This window comes from Chaetodon trifascialis, chromosome 2 (assembly GCF_039877785.1).
Source record: "Chaetodon trifascialis isolate fChaTrf1 chromosome 2, fChaTrf1.hap1, whole genome shotgun sequence".
NCBI classification, from domain to species: domain Eukaryota; kingdom Metazoa; phylum Chordata; class Actinopteri; order Chaetodontiformes; family Chaetodontidae; genus Chaetodon; species Chaetodon trifascialis.
Window position 1 is genome coordinate 517,783 of NC_092057.1, and position 19,828 is coordinate 537,610.

Here is a 19,828-nt window from a genome sequence, read left to right on the forward strand (position 1 = left end):
ATAATGAAATAATAATGGGAATAATGGCCAAAACTGCAAAAATAACATACAAAGAATCGTGCATTAACCTAGATTGTTGTTGGACTCTGTAACCTGCTGCACAAGTTAGCAACCGCCTAATGTCCAGGAGCTAAACGTGAACACAAACATATTATTTACTCTGGTAGAAAAGATGAAGATTAGCTGAACCAACAACCCTGATAAACGCTCTGTCTTTGCAAAGAACGACAGAGAGAGATAAATACAGGAGGAACATGAGTTCCTCTTTAAGGGAAGCAGATTTATGGAGGAAACCGCCTCGCTGTGAAAACCGGCAAAAGTTCAGGAATGTGACATCGGTCACCTCAGAAACCAGATCGAGCTCCGTGACCACGGCAGCACCGTGACAACCCCGAGGCCAATCAGCAAATCAGCCGTGCAGAGGGCAAACAGACAGACAGCTGATGGACAGACTGATAGGGGAGGGAGAGAGGACAGAGACAGTGGAGTGATAGAGCGATGGAGAGGGGCCTGATGGACAGAGACGGCACAATGGAGGACAGACCTTTGATCCAGACAGCAGAGGAAGAGTGAGGAGGAAGAAATGTGGGAAAGGTTTTTGCAAGTAAATATACTTCAGTAATGTGGAAGGAGTAGTAAACGTACAGTGTAATATAATACAGACGAGATGTTGATGATTTTAAAGCTTCCCTCTGTATCATCATCATCATCATCATCATCATCATCATCATCATCTGGCCATTCATAATAATAATAATATCCTTAGCATGTGTTCAGTGGTGACAGTCATGACAGTGCTAATTATGTTTCTGTCCAGGCGCTGTACGAGCCTCCAGTATCTTCCCCATCCTGAGTGTGATCCTGCTCTTCATGGGGGGGCTGTGCATCGCCGCCAGCGAGTTCTACAAGTCACGCCACAACATCATCCTCAGCTCCGGCATCCTCTTCGTCTCCGCAGGTACGAAGGGAAGGACCGGGAGGAGGCAAGGAAGGGTGAGGGAGGGAGGGACGAGGGTGAGTGGAAGGCAAAAAGGAAGGGAGGAGTCAGTAAAATGAGGAAGGTGGAAGGAAGAGGAGAGGATCAGTATGGGTGCTAGAAAGGACAAATGAGAGTGGAAAAAGGAAGAGCAGTCGGAAGGTTGAAATATATTCAATGTGCTTTAGGAAAAATGATGGAAGGCATCTTAAGAAAATCAGTTCTCGTTGAGAACCAACATGTCTCTGTGGGACGGACACTGAAACAAAACTGGACAGAGGACAATACAAAGATGTTACCCTCGCACCCCTGCATTGATTTTTTTGGCCATTTGAGGGCAGCGCAACAAGCTGTAACAGCACTGACATACTCGCCATCATGCTGACAGGTGCTAGCAAACTGTGGCGTATTTACACATCATGTAGTCACTGAGGTACGTAAGCATTTGTTTAGTGTCATGTTTCTGGTGTTTAGCTGCTTCGTCTGCCCCAACCCCTGAGGGAAATATCTGGTTGTTTAGCTGCTAAATGCTCCACTATGTTCATGAGCTAACTCTGTCGACGGACGCTGTGCGATCAGTGTGCAGAAACAGCTGCCTGCTGTGGCCGAAAACATCATGATGAGAGCGGCGAGAGTGAAGCACAAGAAGGTGCAGGCCATAAAACTGCAACTATGTCATTACAAGCGACACCTTTCACAGTTGATCCATTGCTAATATAAAAATATTAATTAGAGCAGCTTTAATGTCAAAATAAAAGACATGAAAAACGGTTGTTTTCCATTTGACTGACTGGAGAGACAATGCTTCACCTTCTTCTGGTCATGAGTGACAAGAAAACACACAAAAGATAAACTGAGGATGAGGAGGCAGAGCTAAGAGGTGACAGCATTTGAAAACGTGTGTTGTATGAAGCAGCTGAAAAAGAAAACGTCCTGTTTCAGAGAGGCCGAGGCCACGATGGCACCTGCTGACCACCAGGTGATGTGTTGCGTAGTGTGACGTGTGTGTACCATACAACTATCGCCTCAGGACAAGGCCAGGGACACAAAGATAGTGCAGGTTGCCATTTTGCCAGAGCATTTTTGTGTTTTTGTGTGTGTGTGTGCGTGTGTGTGTGCGTGTGTGTGTGTGTGTGTGTGTGTGTGTGTGTGTGTGTGTGTGTGTGTGTGTGTGTGTGTGTGTGTGTACTCTGGTTCTAGGCCATGGCCTACTGTGCTGCACTAGATAACTAGTTCCCCTCCAAGTCAGAAGTGAGCGATGCAGTTCTGTCTGTCTCCCTCCCTCTCCACTGTGTCTGTCTCTCTCGCCCTGTTGCTAGGCTAAGGGGAGGCCACTGGGATTACACTCTAAAAATAAGGTGTCCCTGATACTCTTCTGCTCTGATCCATCTCGATCAGGCCCTCACAGGCCTCACACCTCAGTCTGCTTTTCTGTCTCTACACAGTAAAGTCTTCACTCTTGATTGATGATGTACATGTATGACAGGAGGAACATATGATCAAAAGGGGGGGGGGTGGGGGGGGTGGAAAGGTGAGACAGATGAGGGGGATTGGCTTCAAACATAGCTGGAGGTAGGAAAGGCTGCAGAGGGTGAACTCCAGAGATACAAAGATATTCAAATATAGATGCATTCATTTCTTAGAAATGCACGGTTGCACCTGCCCCAGTTTGAGAGAGAGAGAGCTATGGGAAAAACAGAAGAGAAAAAAGGTGATAAAAAGGTCTCCCCACTTCAGAAAACTGACATTTGATTCATGGGAAGTGCTAGAATGACAGGAGGAAAATTCCTGGTTTGATGTGAAGAATCACATGGATCAGACGTACAGCAGCGTCAGGCTTTGTTCATTAACCTGATGAAGATTTGATCTTCTGTAAGTGTGGAGCAGCGCTCCAATGAAAAGTGCTGCGGCTGTCTGCGTCTGTGTGGCAGGAAGTTTGCCCTGAAACGAAGCCGTATGGAAAACATGTTCAAACTTTGATCAGTGAACCACTTCCACATTCTACACTGTATTTGTTTGTCGGCTGACGGAGACAATAACTGCGATGACTTGTTGTTTTGTGTGTGGGCCTACTTGAGTAACGGTTTGGCTCTATCTTAGTTTTGATCTCATCTCTCCCTCTTTTCCCGTCCCAGGCCTGAGCAACATCATAGGAATCATTGTGTACATATCAGCCAACGCTGGGGACCCTTCCAAGAGTGACTCCAAGAAGAACAGCTACTCCTACGGTTGGTCCTTCTACTTCGGCGCCCTCTCCTTCATCATGGCCGAAATGGTGGGCGTGCTGGCCGTGCACATGTTCATCGACCGCCATCGGGAGCTGCGCGTGGGGGCGCGAGCCGCCGACTACCTCCAAGGTGCGGCCATCACGCGCATCCCCAGCTACCGCTACCGCTATCGACGCCGCTCACGTTCCTCGTCCCGCTCCACGGATCCCTCGCACTCCCGCGAGGCATCGCCAGTGGGCCTGAAGGCCTTCGGGACGCTGCCGTCCACCGAGCTGTCCATGTACACGCTGCCCAAGGGCCAAACGGGCACCCCGACAGCCACCTATAACTCCACGGAGAGGGACCACAACTTCCTGCAGGTCCACAACTGCATCCAGAAGGACCTGAAAGACTCAGGCGGCCACAGCAACACCGCCAACCGACGCACCACTCCTGTATGAAACTGACAGAGGGACCTCAGACACTACAAAATCAGAGGGAATTTGGGGGGAGGCGGCAAAAGACAGATGACGGTGTAGGGAGACGTAAAGAGGCTTAAATGGATAGATGGAACGAGGGGTAGGCGACAGAGGGGAAGTTCTGAGCGCTCCACAGCGCCTCAGACGATCACTGAGTTTCTGTTCAAAAAAAAGGAAACAGAGAAAAAATGCATAAAAAAAGAAACATGCATGATTTTCCCATCGACCATTGTTTAACGAGTTCTGAACATGTTTGTAAAGATTTGAGGGGGAGGACGGGGAGCGAGGAGTCGGGAGGGGGAGGTGGCCGGTGGTTGTCTGTCTCGGGGCTGTGGAACCGTGGAGTGGTGGGCTGGGCCAGACTGCCCGTGAAAAGGTGAACTTTATATTTTTTATTCTTCCTCAGTCTGACGAAAAGGGGGCGTAGTTGACCCTCAGCCCCGCCTATGATCCCGCCCTCGCACTACCATCCCACAAGCCCCCCAGCACACACACCCTAACCTCCCTGAAACCCCACTCCTTTCTTAAGTTGCTGTATCTTCTTGATTTCATTCTTTATTCGCATTAATACTGTGAACATTGCGGTGTGGGATTTTAGCAGGGAGCAATTCAGGCCGCAAAAAAAGAAAAAAAAAGAAAAAACACATAAGTTCATATATGTATTGATTATATATAAATATATGAATATATATGTTAATAAATCATGACTAGACTTCCCTGACGCAAAAATATCAACAAGGAAAAAAAAGAAAAAGTAACCTACAAGTGAAACTAAATCAAGTCGTCATGGAAGCTAAACCAAGACAGAGGATTCATGGTGACCGGCTCATTTGACGGCAGCCTTCTCGATAAACTGATATTGGTTAGTGTTAGACACATCATCACATTCTTTTACAACAACAACAACAACAACAACAACAATCTTTTGGCCTTCCGCCGACACCCTGGCAGCCATTGTTGTTCAGGGTCAACTCGAGGTGAAAGTTGACCTCACTTTTTTTGCTCCATAAAGGGGCGAGTGAAGAGGGAACTCTGGGTAACGGAGGATCTCTCAGCAAACTTGAAGAAGACTGTGGACAATGAAACGTCACTACTGCCAAAGACACAAAGTAGTGCATGAGGGAACATGGCTACCAGTGAGGTGAAGCTAAGTGACTCCAAAAAATTAAGAATTTACATGCATGCTAATCAAAATCATCCGATCTGCTTTTAAGGAACCTATGTTTTGAACAACTGAACAATGATACCGTGTAAGGCAGCGGGGTGACAGTAGAAATTAATGTTGCAGTACTGTGTCTACTTCAGTTTTTCTTTCTTTTCCTTTGAGTGGGTATTTTGGGGTGGGGCTTCATTACGCTTGAAACAAAGAGAACAAACTCTGGAGAACGCATCAAGGCTTTTTTTTAACAGAAAAAGAAAATCTTGCCTTTTCATTTAACTTCATTTTCTCGGCTCCTTTGAACTCTCACACAGCCTTAGTCTCTTTCTTTGTCTCATTTTTCTCGTTCTTTGGGTTTGCGTTGTGTTGTTGTAAATGAGAATTTAAAAAAAAGCGTAATGTCTTTCAAGGTGCCAAAACTGAATGATTCTGAACTTGGATGCATCAAGTCCTGATGACGAATAAAAATTGAACCCCCCCGTAGGGAACAGAACGAGTCTTTGTTGTATCATGTTTGGTCTAAAAGCACAAAACTACCAAGTCAGGTTTAAGGAGAAGCAGGCAACACGAAGAAGGGAAGCCAACAAATTTCTACCAGCTCCGCTGTGGTTTGCCAACGCATGACAAAGAAAGCGGCTACCAGGAAGTTCAGTTTTGTTCCAGGTGTGAAGAATGCCTCTGGAAGACATCGTTACCAGCGTTTCTTTGATTCATCCAGTTGGAGGTTTCTTACGAGCCAGCAGAGATGAGCCAGTTCGTTTGCCTCACCGTCGCCGTGATCCACGTTCTTTCTTGCCGAAGTGGGAAAAATGCTTAGCTAGCATTCATTTTGCAGGCAGACAGCTCGTTAGCACGTGGACTTCACCAAACTGAAAACTTCAGATGCCAAGATACAAACGCATACGCTGGTCTACCTGCTCAACCGCCTGCAGCGTTCATCTCAGAGATTCATCTCAGTTTCCTCACGTTGAAACGGGGTCATTTTAGTGATTTCAGGTGGACTTTACTGTAGTACATCCAAGTTTCAGTGGAATGGCTCCCATAGCACAAAACATCAGCGCACATCGTAATGACTGGGCTCTCCAGCTGTCTCAGCTTCACCATCTCATGCTGCACGTTTCCTGGCAGAAAGCATCAGATGCTCGACGTTGTTGGGTTAATGCTGGCAGACGCTGCAGCAGTGCGTTGCAGAGCAGGTGAGCCGTCCTCAGGTGCGAACGTAACAATGAACACTTTCAGGAGTTATTCACCTCACTCAGTCATCCACTCATTCACCCTGTCATGCCCTTGCTCACTCTATCACTTTCTCCGATTCACTGTGGTCCATTCACTCTCTCATCGTCACATCCTTGTTCACTCATTCACTCCCTCTCTGTCACCCTGTTAGCTGGCTGACCTGCCGCTTTATCAGCTGGAGAATAAATGTCAAATTCTTCAACATGAGCGCAGAAGTCCTGCTGCATGATACTCCGTCTCTGTGAGCGCTCTCTCTCTCCCTCTCCCTCCCTCTCTCTCTCCCTCTCTCTCCCTCTCTCTCCCTCTCTCTTCCTCTCTCTTCCTCTCTCTCCCTCTCTCTCTTCCTCTCTCTCCCTCCCTCTCTCTCTCTCTCCCTCACACACACACTCTCCCTCTCTTCCTCTCTCTTCCTCTCTCTCTCCCTCTCTCTCCCTCTCTTCCTCTCCCTCCCTCTCTCTCTCTCTCCCTCACACACACACTCTCCCTCTCTCCCTCTCTCTTCCTCTCCCTCCCTCTCTCTCTTCCCCTCCCTCCCTCTCTCTCTTCCTCTCTCTCCCCCTCTCTCCCTCTCTTCCTCTCCCTCCCTCTCTCTCTCTCTCCCTCCCTCTCTTCCTCTCTCTCCCTCCCTACCTCTCTTCCTCTCCCTCCCTCCCCCCTCTCCCTCTCTCTCTCTCCCTCTCTCTTCCTCTCCCTCCCTCTCTTCCTCTCCCTCCCTCTCTCTCTCTCTCCCTCCCTCTCTTCCTCTCTCTCCCTCCCTCCCTCTCTTCCTCTCCCCCCCCCCGTGCGATGATCAAAGTGGCTGGCATGTCTCTCTGCAGCACTGCTGTGATCACTGAAGAGAGGCGAGTGAGGGAGGGAAGAGGAGGGAGGGAGGAGAGAGAAAAGGGAGTGGAGCAAGTGAACAGCCGGGTCAAGTGACGCCACACTGCCCCCCTCTGGTGTGGAGGTACATAATGTGATTTTATCACACCAGCGTTCGAACTCGGTGACCTCGCCAAAGTGCATAGAACATAAATCTTCCACAACGGTGTTTGTTAGCACCATGAATATGGTGGAGGGCAAATTCAGTTGACTTTTCATTTGCACAACACAGCTGGCTTTCCCTTATGAGATTAACTGGGCTGCTGCCAGGATATTCAGTGTTGAGTTATAATCAGTTCATAAGATGATAGTTTTTCGAAAGCGAAGGTACAGTAACTCATTACATTTACATTTCAATGATGCATGACGGCCTGACCCTCACGTGTGACTCCAAGCAGCACATAAGGCCTGTTCTGTCCTGGCAAACTGTATTCTGTGGCTGCTCCCAGCCAAGAAACACTCCAGCAGGTAACACCTGTAACATGGCAAATCATTTTTCCACTTCAGATTAAACAAATGAGATATAACTTGTTAATTAGTGAGCTTCAGTGGATTTTACTCCCTTTGGAAAGAACCAGGATTGTTGTTTCCTCCTGTTTCTTTATGCTAGGCCAATTGGCTATCTGCAGACAGACAGACAGACAGACAGACAGACAGACAGACAGACAGACAGACAGACAGACAGACAGACAGACAGACAGACAGACAGACAGACAGACAGAGGAGTGTAGAAAGAAAGTAAGCATATTTCCCAACATGTTGAACTGTACCTTTAAGGGGTTACAATTAAAAATGATTGGGAACCAGTGATTTAGCATACGTTTGGGGTTACTGTTTGCTGCAATTTACAGTACAAGGCGCTAATATTAGTGGCATAATCCGACAAGACTGGAAGTCTTTGCTAGCAGTTCATCCATACAATGTGTCTCACCAACGAGATTTTATTTCATGGCACAAAACACATTTTTAAACATAGCACATACAAATGAGGTAATTTCCTTTAAAATGTGAATGCACGTTGCTTTTTTGGGATGCTATTAGGCAGTTTTTGCAAGAAAGGGCATCACATTTCTCAGATGGCAGATCGTGTAATAAAGGAAGGTTATTCTGGCGAGCTTAGAGGAATCAGCTGATTTTTGTCACGATGCAGTTCAGACAGGAGGGCAGCAGATCTGGGGGAACAGCTGCTGTGTCCTCCCTCACCTGCAATTAGCAAGCTTTTTAGGTCACGGACAGTTTGGGGCTATGGAACAAGGCATGCTTACACACACACACACACACACACACACACACACACACACACACACATTGACAGAGAGAGAGAGAGAGAGGGAGACCAAGGTTGAGGTCAATTCAATCAAATTACTAGGAGTTTTCATAATATATAATCATGATATAATGGCATAATTTGGTTTTACTGCTTTGGGGCCTGACTGATATAAACTGCAAAGGAGCATGGGAAAAGGCATGCAGAAAGCCTTCACTTCAAACTGGAAACAGGGATCACAAGCAGACAAAACAAGGGAGAAAGTCAGCAGACAGACAAAGAGCTGATGTGCAGGAGAAGTGTGTGAGAAACAGAAGAAGAGCGAGTGTTGGTGGAAGATATGAGCTGGAACTTTTGCCCTGCGCTCAGGCTGTCAGGAATGCAAACCTCTGTTTGTTTGGGTGAGGAGCGCTGCAGGGAAACATGGCTGAAACAAAACCCTCGTGTCCCAGAGCAGACTGAGATACAGCACGATGCGCCGGGATGCACAGACAGGGACGCCAAGGCTAACCGGTTGTCAGTGTTGTGAAGAACACAGCAAGCATCATTTGTAAAATCTGCACATGTGGCTGCATGACATTTCCAGGTAATCACCATGTAAATTAATTAGGTTTTATCCCAACATTGTAATTGGTGCTTGAGGAGTTTACTCAACTTTTGGCACTTGTAGCATCTCAGGCTCTGCTTTATTAAACCAGTTTTAATTTATGATGATGGCCTATGAACGATGAACGATAATTTGTGTTTTGAGGCTCTGCATGAGGTGTCAGCAGATGTTGGCCTAGCTCACAGATGCATGGATGCACCGCTCCCAAAACGTGCTGCAGGCATGAGGATGCATGCAGTTGGCTACTCAACTTGGCCACAACTTACAAGTCCAGTGATTGTTGACCAGTCAGCTGTGACCTATCATGATTTCTATCCTGTATACACAGCTATTTTTTAATGTTTTTAGAAGTGCATTAACTAGTATGATAAAAGTTCTCATAAGAACATTCATAATGTAAATCTTGAGTGCTAGCTGACCTCTTTTTCATGGGTAAGTCCACCTCTGCTTGGTTCCTGCCAGTGTACATTTCCTGTCAGGTTTAGCTAGTGCATTTTGAACTGAGAATGAGCAACCTTTTTGTCATTCCCTCTTTTAATGACCACGGCAGTAACACAGCACAGTACCGCTGTACCCACTGCGGCTTTGCATGATAAAATGCAAGCACTTATGATACACTTAAAGTAAAAGCACCCACCTAATGGCACATGTAAGCATTAAAAAGTAAGGCACGAACAGTTTTAAAATATTCATCAGTGGCCTGCTGAGTACTGAGAAAAGACCCTGCATTAATACCTGAATATCATTAGCTAAGTTTCACACAGTTATAATCAGAAGTAACACAAATCCATCTCCAATATGAGCTTCAAGAATCGGGGGGAAGGAGTGGTTGTGGTCTGCATCGGTGGTCTGGGCAGGCATGAAAAGCATCAGAACAAATATTCATCTTACCCTGACATACACTGAGTGGACCGCCAGGGCAGTTCCTCGTCATCCACTGTCAGAAACATCACGACGTTGACCTTGATCACCTCCTGCAGACCTCACAGCTTTGAACGGGAGTGGCAGGGACCACTGCAGCCCTCTCTTGTGGCGGAAAGGTGAATAGCAGTTATTCCTGCTGGGCTAATACTAATTATTGAGAGCAAGTGAGTGTGTTTAGTGTTTAGGGACAGATGACTGGGCACACTGGAAGTGTATAAAGCCACTAAAACAGGCTGGTCTCAACATTTCGGTGACTGCTGACCAACCGTTTCAATATCTGTGGAAATGAAGAAGAAGTCTCTCCCAAAGCAATAAGCAGCTGCCCACACTCTATTCTGAGATGTTATTAAATTATACTCCCCAGACATGACGCTCCGTTCTAAATGAAGAGAAGACAGACTTCAGGAAACTGGTGAAGTGCTTAGACAGTACCAAACTACTGCAGCTGGCAATTTCACACATATTTACGTGCACAGAGGTGGACACACACGAAAGGAACAGGTGTGTAATCTACACACTGACACACAAACACTCTGACATGACACACAGAAGAAGAGAACGAGCACGCACACACACACACACACACACACACACACACACACACACACACACACACACACACACACACACACACACAAGAGGTGGAAAAACATGTTAATTGCTGTAATTATGATCACCCACTCAAGGAGTACAAAAACACTGTGCTGCAGGGTGTTAAATACGAGTCCTGTTAAGAACCTCATTTCTCAGGAAAAAAGTTGCCCAATAAGTTTCTTTACGTATTCTCTACTCAGCCTATATGTTTATGAATAAAGACTGTTGTGGTTTTTCAAAATGTCCTGCATAAAAGTCAAAAGACAGCTCATCAAAAGTCTAATTCCCTGACAGCATTTCCTGCAGAGAGTCTCATGATTATTCCACGCCGCAGTCTCTTCCAGTGCAGCAGTTAATGGGATAAAAACCATTGTGTCTGGCTTGAACCACGCGCCCTCATTTGAATGGTGGCAGCTGGTCTGAGAGGCAGGCAGAGAACAAGGACACGGCTTTGACCTGCTTTGAATGGGAGGCCGCTAATTAGAACGGTGATTACTGGTTGTTAGTGCCGCACAGGGGACATGCCTGAAATGTGAGAGGGGCTGCAGCTGGGGAGTTAACAGAGAGACAGAGGGAGAGGAAGAGAGGACAGACTGGAAAGAGATGAGAAAGCACACAGAACAGAGAAAGACTCATAAAGACAGACGAAAGAGAAGGTTAGACAGAGGAAAGGACAGAGCAACGAGTGAGAGAGATGCAGACATATGAAGGCAGACAAGAGGACGACGAGGCCAAGAACACAGTGACGCTGAGATTACGAGAAAACATGACACAGGAGAGGGTACGAGGCAATAAAGGAGGCTGAGCCTGAAGCTCTGCACTGTTTAACATCAGGAACAGACATCTCTGGAGAGGAGAGGAGCACAGACTGCTCTATCCTCCACAGCGAGCTGGACTCTCACTGTGGTTTTAGTACTGACCACCATCACCGTGAATGTAGACCGCTATCGACTGTGCATAGAAGAGACAACACAGCTAAGCGCTGATTACCATAGAAAACATCTTTTATTCAGAGTCAGATCCATTCATGAGCCACAAAAGAACACCTCACATCCTCACACGTATTATCCATAAAGCTTATTAAATTCTCCTGTGTGTACGAAGCTGAGTGAAGGTCTCACTCTGTGTGTGTGTGTGTGTGTGTGTGTGTGTGTGTGTGTGTGTGTGTGTGTGTGTGTGAGACTGGGGAGGACATCTAGCCTGGACTCAGGTTCTGGATGCTCTCACGACGTTCCTGGTAGAGAGCGTGGAAGGCCCGGGCTAAACTGAGCAGCGGCGCGTCACAGTTCTCCATCTCCTTCTGCAAGAGATGCACATGAGCACGCAGTGATGGCTGAGCTCGCCTCACAGCTGACAACAGTTCAACCCACACAGACACACAGACAGACAGACAGACAGACAGACAGACAGACAGACACACACACACACACACACACACACACACAGACAGACACACAGACAAGAACACAGCTTAATATAACATGAAGTCCAGACTGAAAGGCGCTTACAGCTGATGTCTCGTGGTACTCCAGCCCCTGGCTTTGGGCCCATTCCTGGGCAACGGGTGCTTGGACCTCTCTTCTAGCAGACAGGTCTGACTTGTTGCCCACCAGGACACCTGAGACACACACGTACACACATTACACAAAGAGAGCTCACATGACAGGGAATAACTGTACTATCTAACTGCCGTCTACATTCAGTGTAGGGCACACTGTTTCTTAGGCTCTACGTAGCTGAAGGTCATTTGAATCTGTTGGTGTGCATCCATCCATCCACTAAAACATATGTGAGAAACTAAAAATGTGGTGAACGGAAACACGTTCAACCAATTTCATCACTGTCTGCTGCAGATCACATACATGGATTCATACTGTGGTGGCTGTCGGCCGCTAACTAATGACAAATTGCAGTATGAAAAATTATGCTGATGTTGTTAACTTGCTCAGATTTTGTTGATTGGGTCATTTTTCTTTGATCTCTGTGCTTCTACCGTGGCTGAGTGGGCTACATGCATCAACGGTTTGGGTCTCACTTTTTGTCTGTTTTACCTGCGTCTCTTGTTGATGCACAATCAGAAGTCTGCAGAAAGTGTTTTATTTTGAAAATCGACTGGATTTTATACTGTAAAATCCTGCCTGGCTCGAGCTTGACGCAGCCTCCGTGAAAAACAGACGAGGTGCATATTCTCTGTGGGCAGGAGCGGAGAGCTGAAACATGCTGCGGAGAAGCCGAAAGGCCACGCAGCCGTGCCCACTGGAGGTCAGGGGTTGCAAAAAAAAGCCGTTACCTGGAATGTGGAGACCCTGGCAGTGAGCTCGAACCCTCTCCATCCAGTGGCTGCAGTTGGAAAAAGACTGCTCACTGGTCAGGTCAAAAACCAGGCACAGCAGCGACAGCTCGCCCCACTGTGGCAGGGAGGGTGACGGGTGAGGACGTGGAGGGAAAGGTCGTGTGGGGAACGAGGGAGATGAGTTAGTCTCACGTCAGCTTACTTCGCTCTTCCTCTGAAACACACTGAAACGCGCTCCAGCAGCCTCCGTTTCTACTCTGTGTGATGGTCTGGAGCTTTCAGCCACTTCATGCAAATGTGAAAGTGTAGAGGAGCAGGCTCACCATTTTCTCACAGGCCTCCACTAATGTCTGCTTCCCTGCAGAGTCTATGATGTAGAGCTCCTGGAGGGGAAGGCAAAGGAGAAGGGACGGGAAGAGGTGGATACATGGATATTTAGTCAAATGACTTGGTTTCAAAGGTCCTGTTTTCTTTAATGCTCGTCCTACAACGCTGCCCTGTTGCTGACTGAATACAGATGAGGAGCTAACAGTATTAAATGTCTGGAAAAACTTCTTCCACACTGATGGATTCCACTTCTCAATACCCAGCTTCAGTGATTTAATGGCTTTTATGGTAAAAAAAAAAAAAAAAAAAGGTAGACAGATTAAATAAGAGCGATGGCTGGACTCACCACACTGTCACTGGTCTCTGGGATGTTCACACATTTCATTAGCAGCTCCACTCCGGCTGTCTGGCGACAAACACAACCAAGATGTTCATTATAATGCTGTTTATATAATGTGAGGCTGAAGATCTCCATGAAGCCTGCAGGCCAGGCTGCCCCTTTTGCCTTTATGTGTGTTTATAGGAGCAGCTCACTACAGTGAGTGTCTTTTCAGCTTTTGTCTTGGTGTAAATGTTTTTGTGTCTTCAAAAGCTGCAGTTAGTCAAATGAGACTGTAACCGTCCTGTCAACATGCATTTTACAGCATCTGTGGCTTTTATAAAGAGAAGAGACGAGAAGAGACGTTTGGCCGTCGCAGAGCTGACACCCTACACAGCAGCACAGCAAACTGTCTGCTTTGATGAATTGTTAATGTCTAAACATAAGCATCGCTAATTAGCAGCTTGGCTTGGCTTGAAAGCAGCTTCACCGTCCTGATGTTCAAATTCTGACCAAAGCTTCTCTTCTGTGTGTGCCGTAGTCTGACTCTTATTATTCTTAATGTCTCAATGAAGAAAAAGGCCGGGGGGGGGCTCTGGTTAACGCTAAGCATGATACGAGCCCCATTAGGGGCCCAGCAGTGGTGATGATTAAGGCATAGTGAGAGTCTTAATGGTCACTGAACACCTCAGAGTTTACGCGTACACAGCTGATTACCTGCCCGTCGTTGCCTGTGTTCAACACAGACCAACATCAGTGTTCATCTGCAGTCGTGTTTGTGCCCACTTTCGCTGTCCAGAAACTCCTGAGGGAAATATCTGGCTTTTCAGCTGCTACACGCTCCGCTTTGTTCTCCAGCTGGTTGCTAACTCTGTCTGCTGTTTGGTGCTGGACACATATCGAACAGCAAGTTCTTCAGGTTTGTTCAGTTTGCTGCAGCTGGAAGCAACGCTCGTAAGAGCCGTGAGAGTGAAGTGGAAGAGTAACGTAATAGTTACGAGGGCCAGGAAATGAAAAGTGGGTCGAAAGACAAATTGAAATAAAATACAAATCTAAAAATACTGATTATAGCCACAAAAAAGGGAAATGTCGCCACATTCATGTGGATGTTCAGTCAGTGTTGATGGTAAATGGCAGAGCAGTTCCTATAAGTACCAGGATGCATTGCACACAAGCCTCTGAGGCCCACACCCACGCTGCTGTGTGTCGCCAAAACATGGCGTCTGATGACACACACACTCACTCAGTAGTCATCTTCCCTCTCATCCCTGCTGGACTTGGTTGCCTTTTCCAAATTATCTTTGGAATCCTGAAGGTCTCCAGCACACGTCTGTCCAAGTCAGAAGTACAACTTTCCTGCACAGTAACGCACAAACAGGCTGTCTCGGGACTCTTTCTGGCGTCCACAACAGCACCCAACAAAAAGTGCCCACGCTGAAATTCATTACAGCAGAATGATTCAGTTTCTGCTGCATCAGAGAGCGACCTGAGCAAAGGCACCACCAGCCGCAGTTTGCTGATCTGAATGTACAGGTCAGCCAGAGCACATCCTCTGTACTCATATTTTGGGATGGCATTTTCACTATTAGAAATGCAGCTAGTTTGCAACACAAGCACAGAGAAGAAGGAAGTCTTGAGTTGCAGCATGCCTCTAGCTACCCACAGGTGGAGAGCAGGGTGTAGTTCTTTCTGGCACCACCTACGTCACTGCACAGGTCAAATGACGCCACTGCTGCCTGAAGAACAACAGACTCGGCTTCCTCGGTCAGCTCAGCGTGCACTTTGGATTTTATGGCTTCAACTGAGTACATTTACCATCAACAGGGAGCGGACGTCCACAGACAAGCTGCTGGAATCTGCCTTCAACCAAAGAGGCCACAGCTCTCAAACGGCCATATAACAGAGCTGATTCCCTCAAGAAAACTACATCTACTGCATCTGGATTCAAATTTGGAGGAACTATGTGATGAAAGAATAAGTAAAACAGCTTTGAATCTGACCAAACAAGTCGACAGTCGTGGCTGGTATGAAAGTCTGGGGTTTTCTCTGCTGTTGTTTGAGCTTTGATACGGAGGTTTGAGTGAGAGGCAGCTGGGATTTTTAAAATTAATATGGGGCAAACAGAGGAGGAGATATGAAAGGGATGGAGTGCAGGCAGTAGAGGGTAAGGAGGATATGATAAACATGATCTTATCCCTGATGCACATTCTTCACAAGCTTCAAGATCTAATGAAGTCCTAAGTGGACGAGATGGTTGCAGGCTGCGTTTCCTATCTGCTGCTCTGAGATCAGCGGTGACCTTGAAGAAGCAAGTCGAGGTTTCTTCACGTCAGCACCAAACTCGTAACTGATCTGAGCTCCTGAACTCACACTTAACTGAGCGAGTCAAATGCCAGAGACTGAAACACACACACACACACACACACACACACACACACACACACACACACACACACACACACACACACACACACACACACACACACACACACACACACATACACACACATACACACACACACACACACACACACACACACTCACTGCCTCTGTGAAGCACACACACCTCAGACCAACATTTACCTGATTGATACACAGAAACGGTTCATAACAAGTGTCCACCAACACACACACACACACACACACACACACACACACACACACACACACACACACACACACACACACACACACACACACACACACACACACACACACACACACACACACACACACACACACACACGATGCGGTCTAATGAGCTGCTGTGATGCAGAGGAAGCCTCTCGCTGGAATGTCAATGAGAGCCTATTAGGAACAAATAAGCCTGGAATATTGCTAACGGGCCGTCTGACATTTTCAAAGGAGGACGTGAGCTGAATGGCCGACAGCCTCCACCACCTCACCCTTCAAAATCAAAAGCTGAAGATCACGAGGGATGACTTAGGTGTCTGCGCAAGGAATAACTCTTCATAGCGCCGGCTTCTTTCTCACATTAGTCTCAGTGGAAAGGACACGCTGTTCCTGCCTCCTGCTGCAGGGACATCATACAGGGAGAATCCAGCCTGACACGTTTGGCACTGCTTAATGCTGATATGGCGTGCTTATAGCGCAAGTATGCACGAAAAGAGTTTAATAGTATACTTCATGTCAATTTGTCCAATTCGATTTTGATAGTAGGTGGAAACTCGGAGCCAACTGTGGGACATGAGGGAGGGTCGGGGTGATCAAACGTATAGATTCAAAGCCATCAACATCCACAGCGCGTCTTCTACAACATCACTGACAAAAGTGAAAAGGGAAGTTTTACCTTGGCAGAAACACGGGACAAAAGGTCAAAAGAAAGACATAAAAGAGGCAGAAATTCCTTCAGGATTAAGGTGTCCATACTGGATCTGACCAGCAGTCACTGAGATACTTGTAAATGTTCAGCTTTAGAAGATTCGAAGAAATTTAAATTCCTCCTCTCTTTTTCAGTGTCTGCTATCAGTCCCACCGCACACACTGATCTGAACAACATTTAACACCAGAAATCGACAGTGACCAGCTTCAGACTTTTGGAAGGTGGAGTTCATCTTGAGCAAGTGAGCCAAATGAGCATGATGCTAAAAGATTTCAGCTAAACCATACAAGCGGCTGGCCTCAAAAAGGTGTTTTAGCAGTTGCATAGCAACAGCAGAGACCATGACCAGCACTTCCCATGAGCATTTGTTTCACTGCATCCAGCTAATAAAGTGGTGTCTGGTGGATGCAGGCTCTTGATCTACAGCTACACGCCAGCCTGCATGCTTTTCCTCTTACTTTCAACGTGACATCCCAGTCCCTTCATGTTTTACACCGTGTCGTCTGCGTGCTCTGTTTTTCTTCTTCTTTCCATATTATGCAGCAGTACAGATGTGTTGAGGCTTGCAGTGCGCTAGGCCAGTGCAAAATGGGAAATGCAGCACTATCGCAGCGCCTTTGCACTGCGCTAACAGTCTGCCGGTCCAACGTGAACGGACACGTACAGCATGACAAACAAGTGGCTGTAGGCCTGTGCAGTAACACACCAACAGTGCTGTTGTACAGTGTGTGTGCGCTCCTTAAGCACCTGTCCTGGTGGCTTTCCAGCATCCTGCTGTATTAATTATCGACATTCCTGTCACCTCAGAGCCCCCAATACTGCTGACTCAGCTGGAGCTAACAGACACACAGGCAGACACACACTTGGCTCTCGTCCAGTATTTTAGCCACCAACCTGTTCTGTTGCTAACAAGCTACAAGGCTAAATAGTAAACGCACCACAAATGAATGTGTGTACTAGTGCATATATTTCTGTTGACAAGGGAAGCACTGCTCCTGCCCTCACTGGGACAGGTCGTGCAGCCCTTAAAACTTTGACAGAGGGAATCAGTGAGCAGCCATGACCCCATATACCACAGAGGCACGTTAATAATGCAGATTAGCATAAATAATGCAAATGAGTCTTCTCTGCATCAGCATTAATTGGCACATTAAGCTGTTCTGCACTTCAGTGATTCCTGTGGTAGATTTAAGAGACCTCCGCGGTCCTTTAAAAGCTCGCCAGCAGTTCCAGTAAAGACGACACTAAACGACATACAGCATGTAAAGTGATCATGACTATCAGTGAGCACAATTAGTCTCACTGAGTTGCAACTGACACATAATTACTTCTTGGGTAAATGCTAAGACCTCAGGCAAAATTAATGCACATTAAATTGGATATTTCAATAATTGCCTCATTCCAACATTGACTGATTGAGTAAATTTAAAATGTGTGACTTCATGTGATTAATTATGTAGCCCTGCTCTTCAAACACTTCACTGACTTGCTGCGCTGTCTGTATCCACATGCTGCCTGCAGAGATCTACAGGTATGAGCACTCTGTGGGGGGGGGGGGTGTCCCCCTGTCCCTGTCCCTGTGTGGTCCCTGCCTCACAGCACAGCCCAACCCCAAAATCCTTCAGACGGCTGTTTTACAACCCAAGTCCGCTGGTGTGATGTGAATATGATGCAGTGTATCCCTACAATGACAAGCGCTCTCCACACACACACACACACACACACACACACACACACACACACACACACACACACACTGCAGTGTTAGCATGTCCTTGTGTGGGACACGTGGGACATGTGGCACTTTGCACCAGCATCCTTCCTCTCCTGCTGCTCATGCTCTCACCATGCTGTAGTTCTTCTGGAAGACGGAACCATCACTGTGGAACACATGAGAGAGGACACTCTTCCCCACTGCAGCGTCTCCTACACACACAGAGACAGAGAGACAGAGAGACAGACAGACAGACAGGCAGACAGACAGACAGACAGACAGACAGACAGACAGACAGACAGACAGACAGGCAGACAGACAGACAGACAGACTTTCGTCATCTGCGTGTTTATTGGACTTTGTCATCTTGTGTATAAGTGAGTGCTAAATGTGTGTTTCGGGTAATTCACCTTCCTGCCTTCGTCAGGTAGAGTTTGACAGTCGGTATTGGAACACTATCAGGTAGAGTACAAAAAGACAGCCAGATTTAGCAGCGTTTGTTTGACGTCGGATGTCTTCTACCCGTAGTGTTTTTGTCTGTGGTGCAAAAGACTCACAACATGTGAGGAAGCATACGAGGAGCGCATAGCCAGCAAACTGCTGACTTACGTCCACGCGGAACCTCACGACACGCAAACACACTCAGTTTGTGCATGTTAGGACAGTATTGGACAGAGGACGTTGTGTTTATCTCTAGTGATTCAGCTCCGAAGTTGAACGGACTACAGCGGACTCAGTGACGTTAGCCTCTGGTTAGCTTTAGCCGTGGTCGCGTTAAGCGCTGAGCAGCAGAAGGATGGACTAAATGTAAAACCTTACCGACGAGCAGGCATCTGGCCCTCAGCTTCACCATGACAGCGGACACACACTCTCAGTAAACTCCTGTTTCATTCACCACGCTAAACTAACTCTGCTTTAGCTTTCTATGCATGGACACATCTTCCTCCTTGTACCTCGGCAACATGGACGCAAAGCGTCTCCTAGCAACCAGCCACAGAGGTGTTTCATTGGTTCAGCCAGCAGCACGTAAACGCATGACTGTGCTGTCATTGGTTGGCTGGTGAGGACAAAAAGCATGTATTGGGTGTTTTTCCCCAGAGTTTGTCTGTCAGGCAGCTCCCTCAACCTGAGTACAAGCGCCGCTGCATATAGAAAACTAATCGGTGTCATGAGATCATTACAGCCGTGATTCGTTGGTCGGACACGGCCGCGCATGTGTAAAAACTGCCCCTGGGAGGCTATCACCTCGTGAGGAGGACTTGACGTTTAAAGGCAAAGCCCGGTAAGACCACTAGAGGGCATGCTTTCTTTCTGCAGCGTCACAAATCACTTATTTTTACGAGGACTTAATCTGAGGTTTTGTGGCGTTTCTCGCGTTTTTGTGTCGCTTCAACGATTTCAGTAAGATTGTCAGCGTCTCGTCTTTCTTTGGTACTCATACACCTTCGTAACATGACGTAGCTTTACTGAGGGTCATACTCTGGTTGAAATTAACATTTTCCTCGTTTACTGCTCCTGTCTG

At 47.0% G+C, this 19,828-nt stretch overlaps 2 protein-coding genes across 4 annotated transcripts in view; one reads left to right on the forward strand and one right to left on the reverse strand.

Annotated features, from left to right (window-relative positions):
• The window catches only part of LOC139339980 (voltage-dependent calcium channel gamma-2 subunit-like), a 366,973-nt gene that overhangs the window by 49,290 nt on the left and 297,855 nt on the right, over window positions 1-19,828 (forward strand). For 2 of the 3 annotated variants that reach the window (XR_011602931.1, XR_011602930.1), the window contains exons 3-4: window positions 818-958; window positions 3,112-4,988. Coding sequence is in view for 1 of the 3 variants with exons in the window: in XM_070975497.1 (XP_070831598.1) it covers window positions 818-958; window positions 3,112-3,644 (674 nt within the window). In the remaining 2 variants the exon portion in view is untranslated. Of the gene's footprint in view, window positions 1-817; window positions 959-3,111; window positions 5,311-19,828 lie in introns of those variants that run through there. The other variant, XM_070975497.1, reaches the window with a different exon arrangement.
• Window positions 11,298-19,288, reverse strand: ift27 (intraflagellar transport 27 homolog (Chlamydomonas)). The gene is made up of 7 exons (XM_070984828.1): window positions 19,126-19,288; window positions 18,439-18,518; window positions 13,277-13,336; window positions 12,927-12,986; window positions 12,601-12,718; window positions 11,819-11,928; window positions 11,298-11,610 (listed from the first exon to the last, which is right to left on the reverse strand). The coding sequence occupies exons 1-7, from the start codon at window positions 19,157-19,159 to the stop codon at window positions 11,506-11,508; spliced, it is 567 nt and encodes a 188-aa protein (XP_070840929.1). The 5' UTR covers window positions 19,160-19,288; the 3' UTR covers window positions 11,298-11,505.

Bases quoted from the DNA above. Each gene is read 5' to 3' on its own strand.
- ift27 (XM_070984828.1), bottom strand. From the start codon at position 19,159: ATGGTGAAGCTGAGGGCCAGATGCCTGCTCGTCG. The intron at 18,519-19,125 runs GTAAGGTTTTAC...CTGTGTGTGTAG, and splicing joins GGCCAGATGCCTGCTCGTCG to GAGACGCTGCAGTGGGGAAG. The intron at 12,987-13,276 runs GTGAGTCCAGCC...CTTCCCCTCCAG, and splicing joins CAGAGACCAGTGACAGTGTG to GAGCTCTACATCATAGACTC.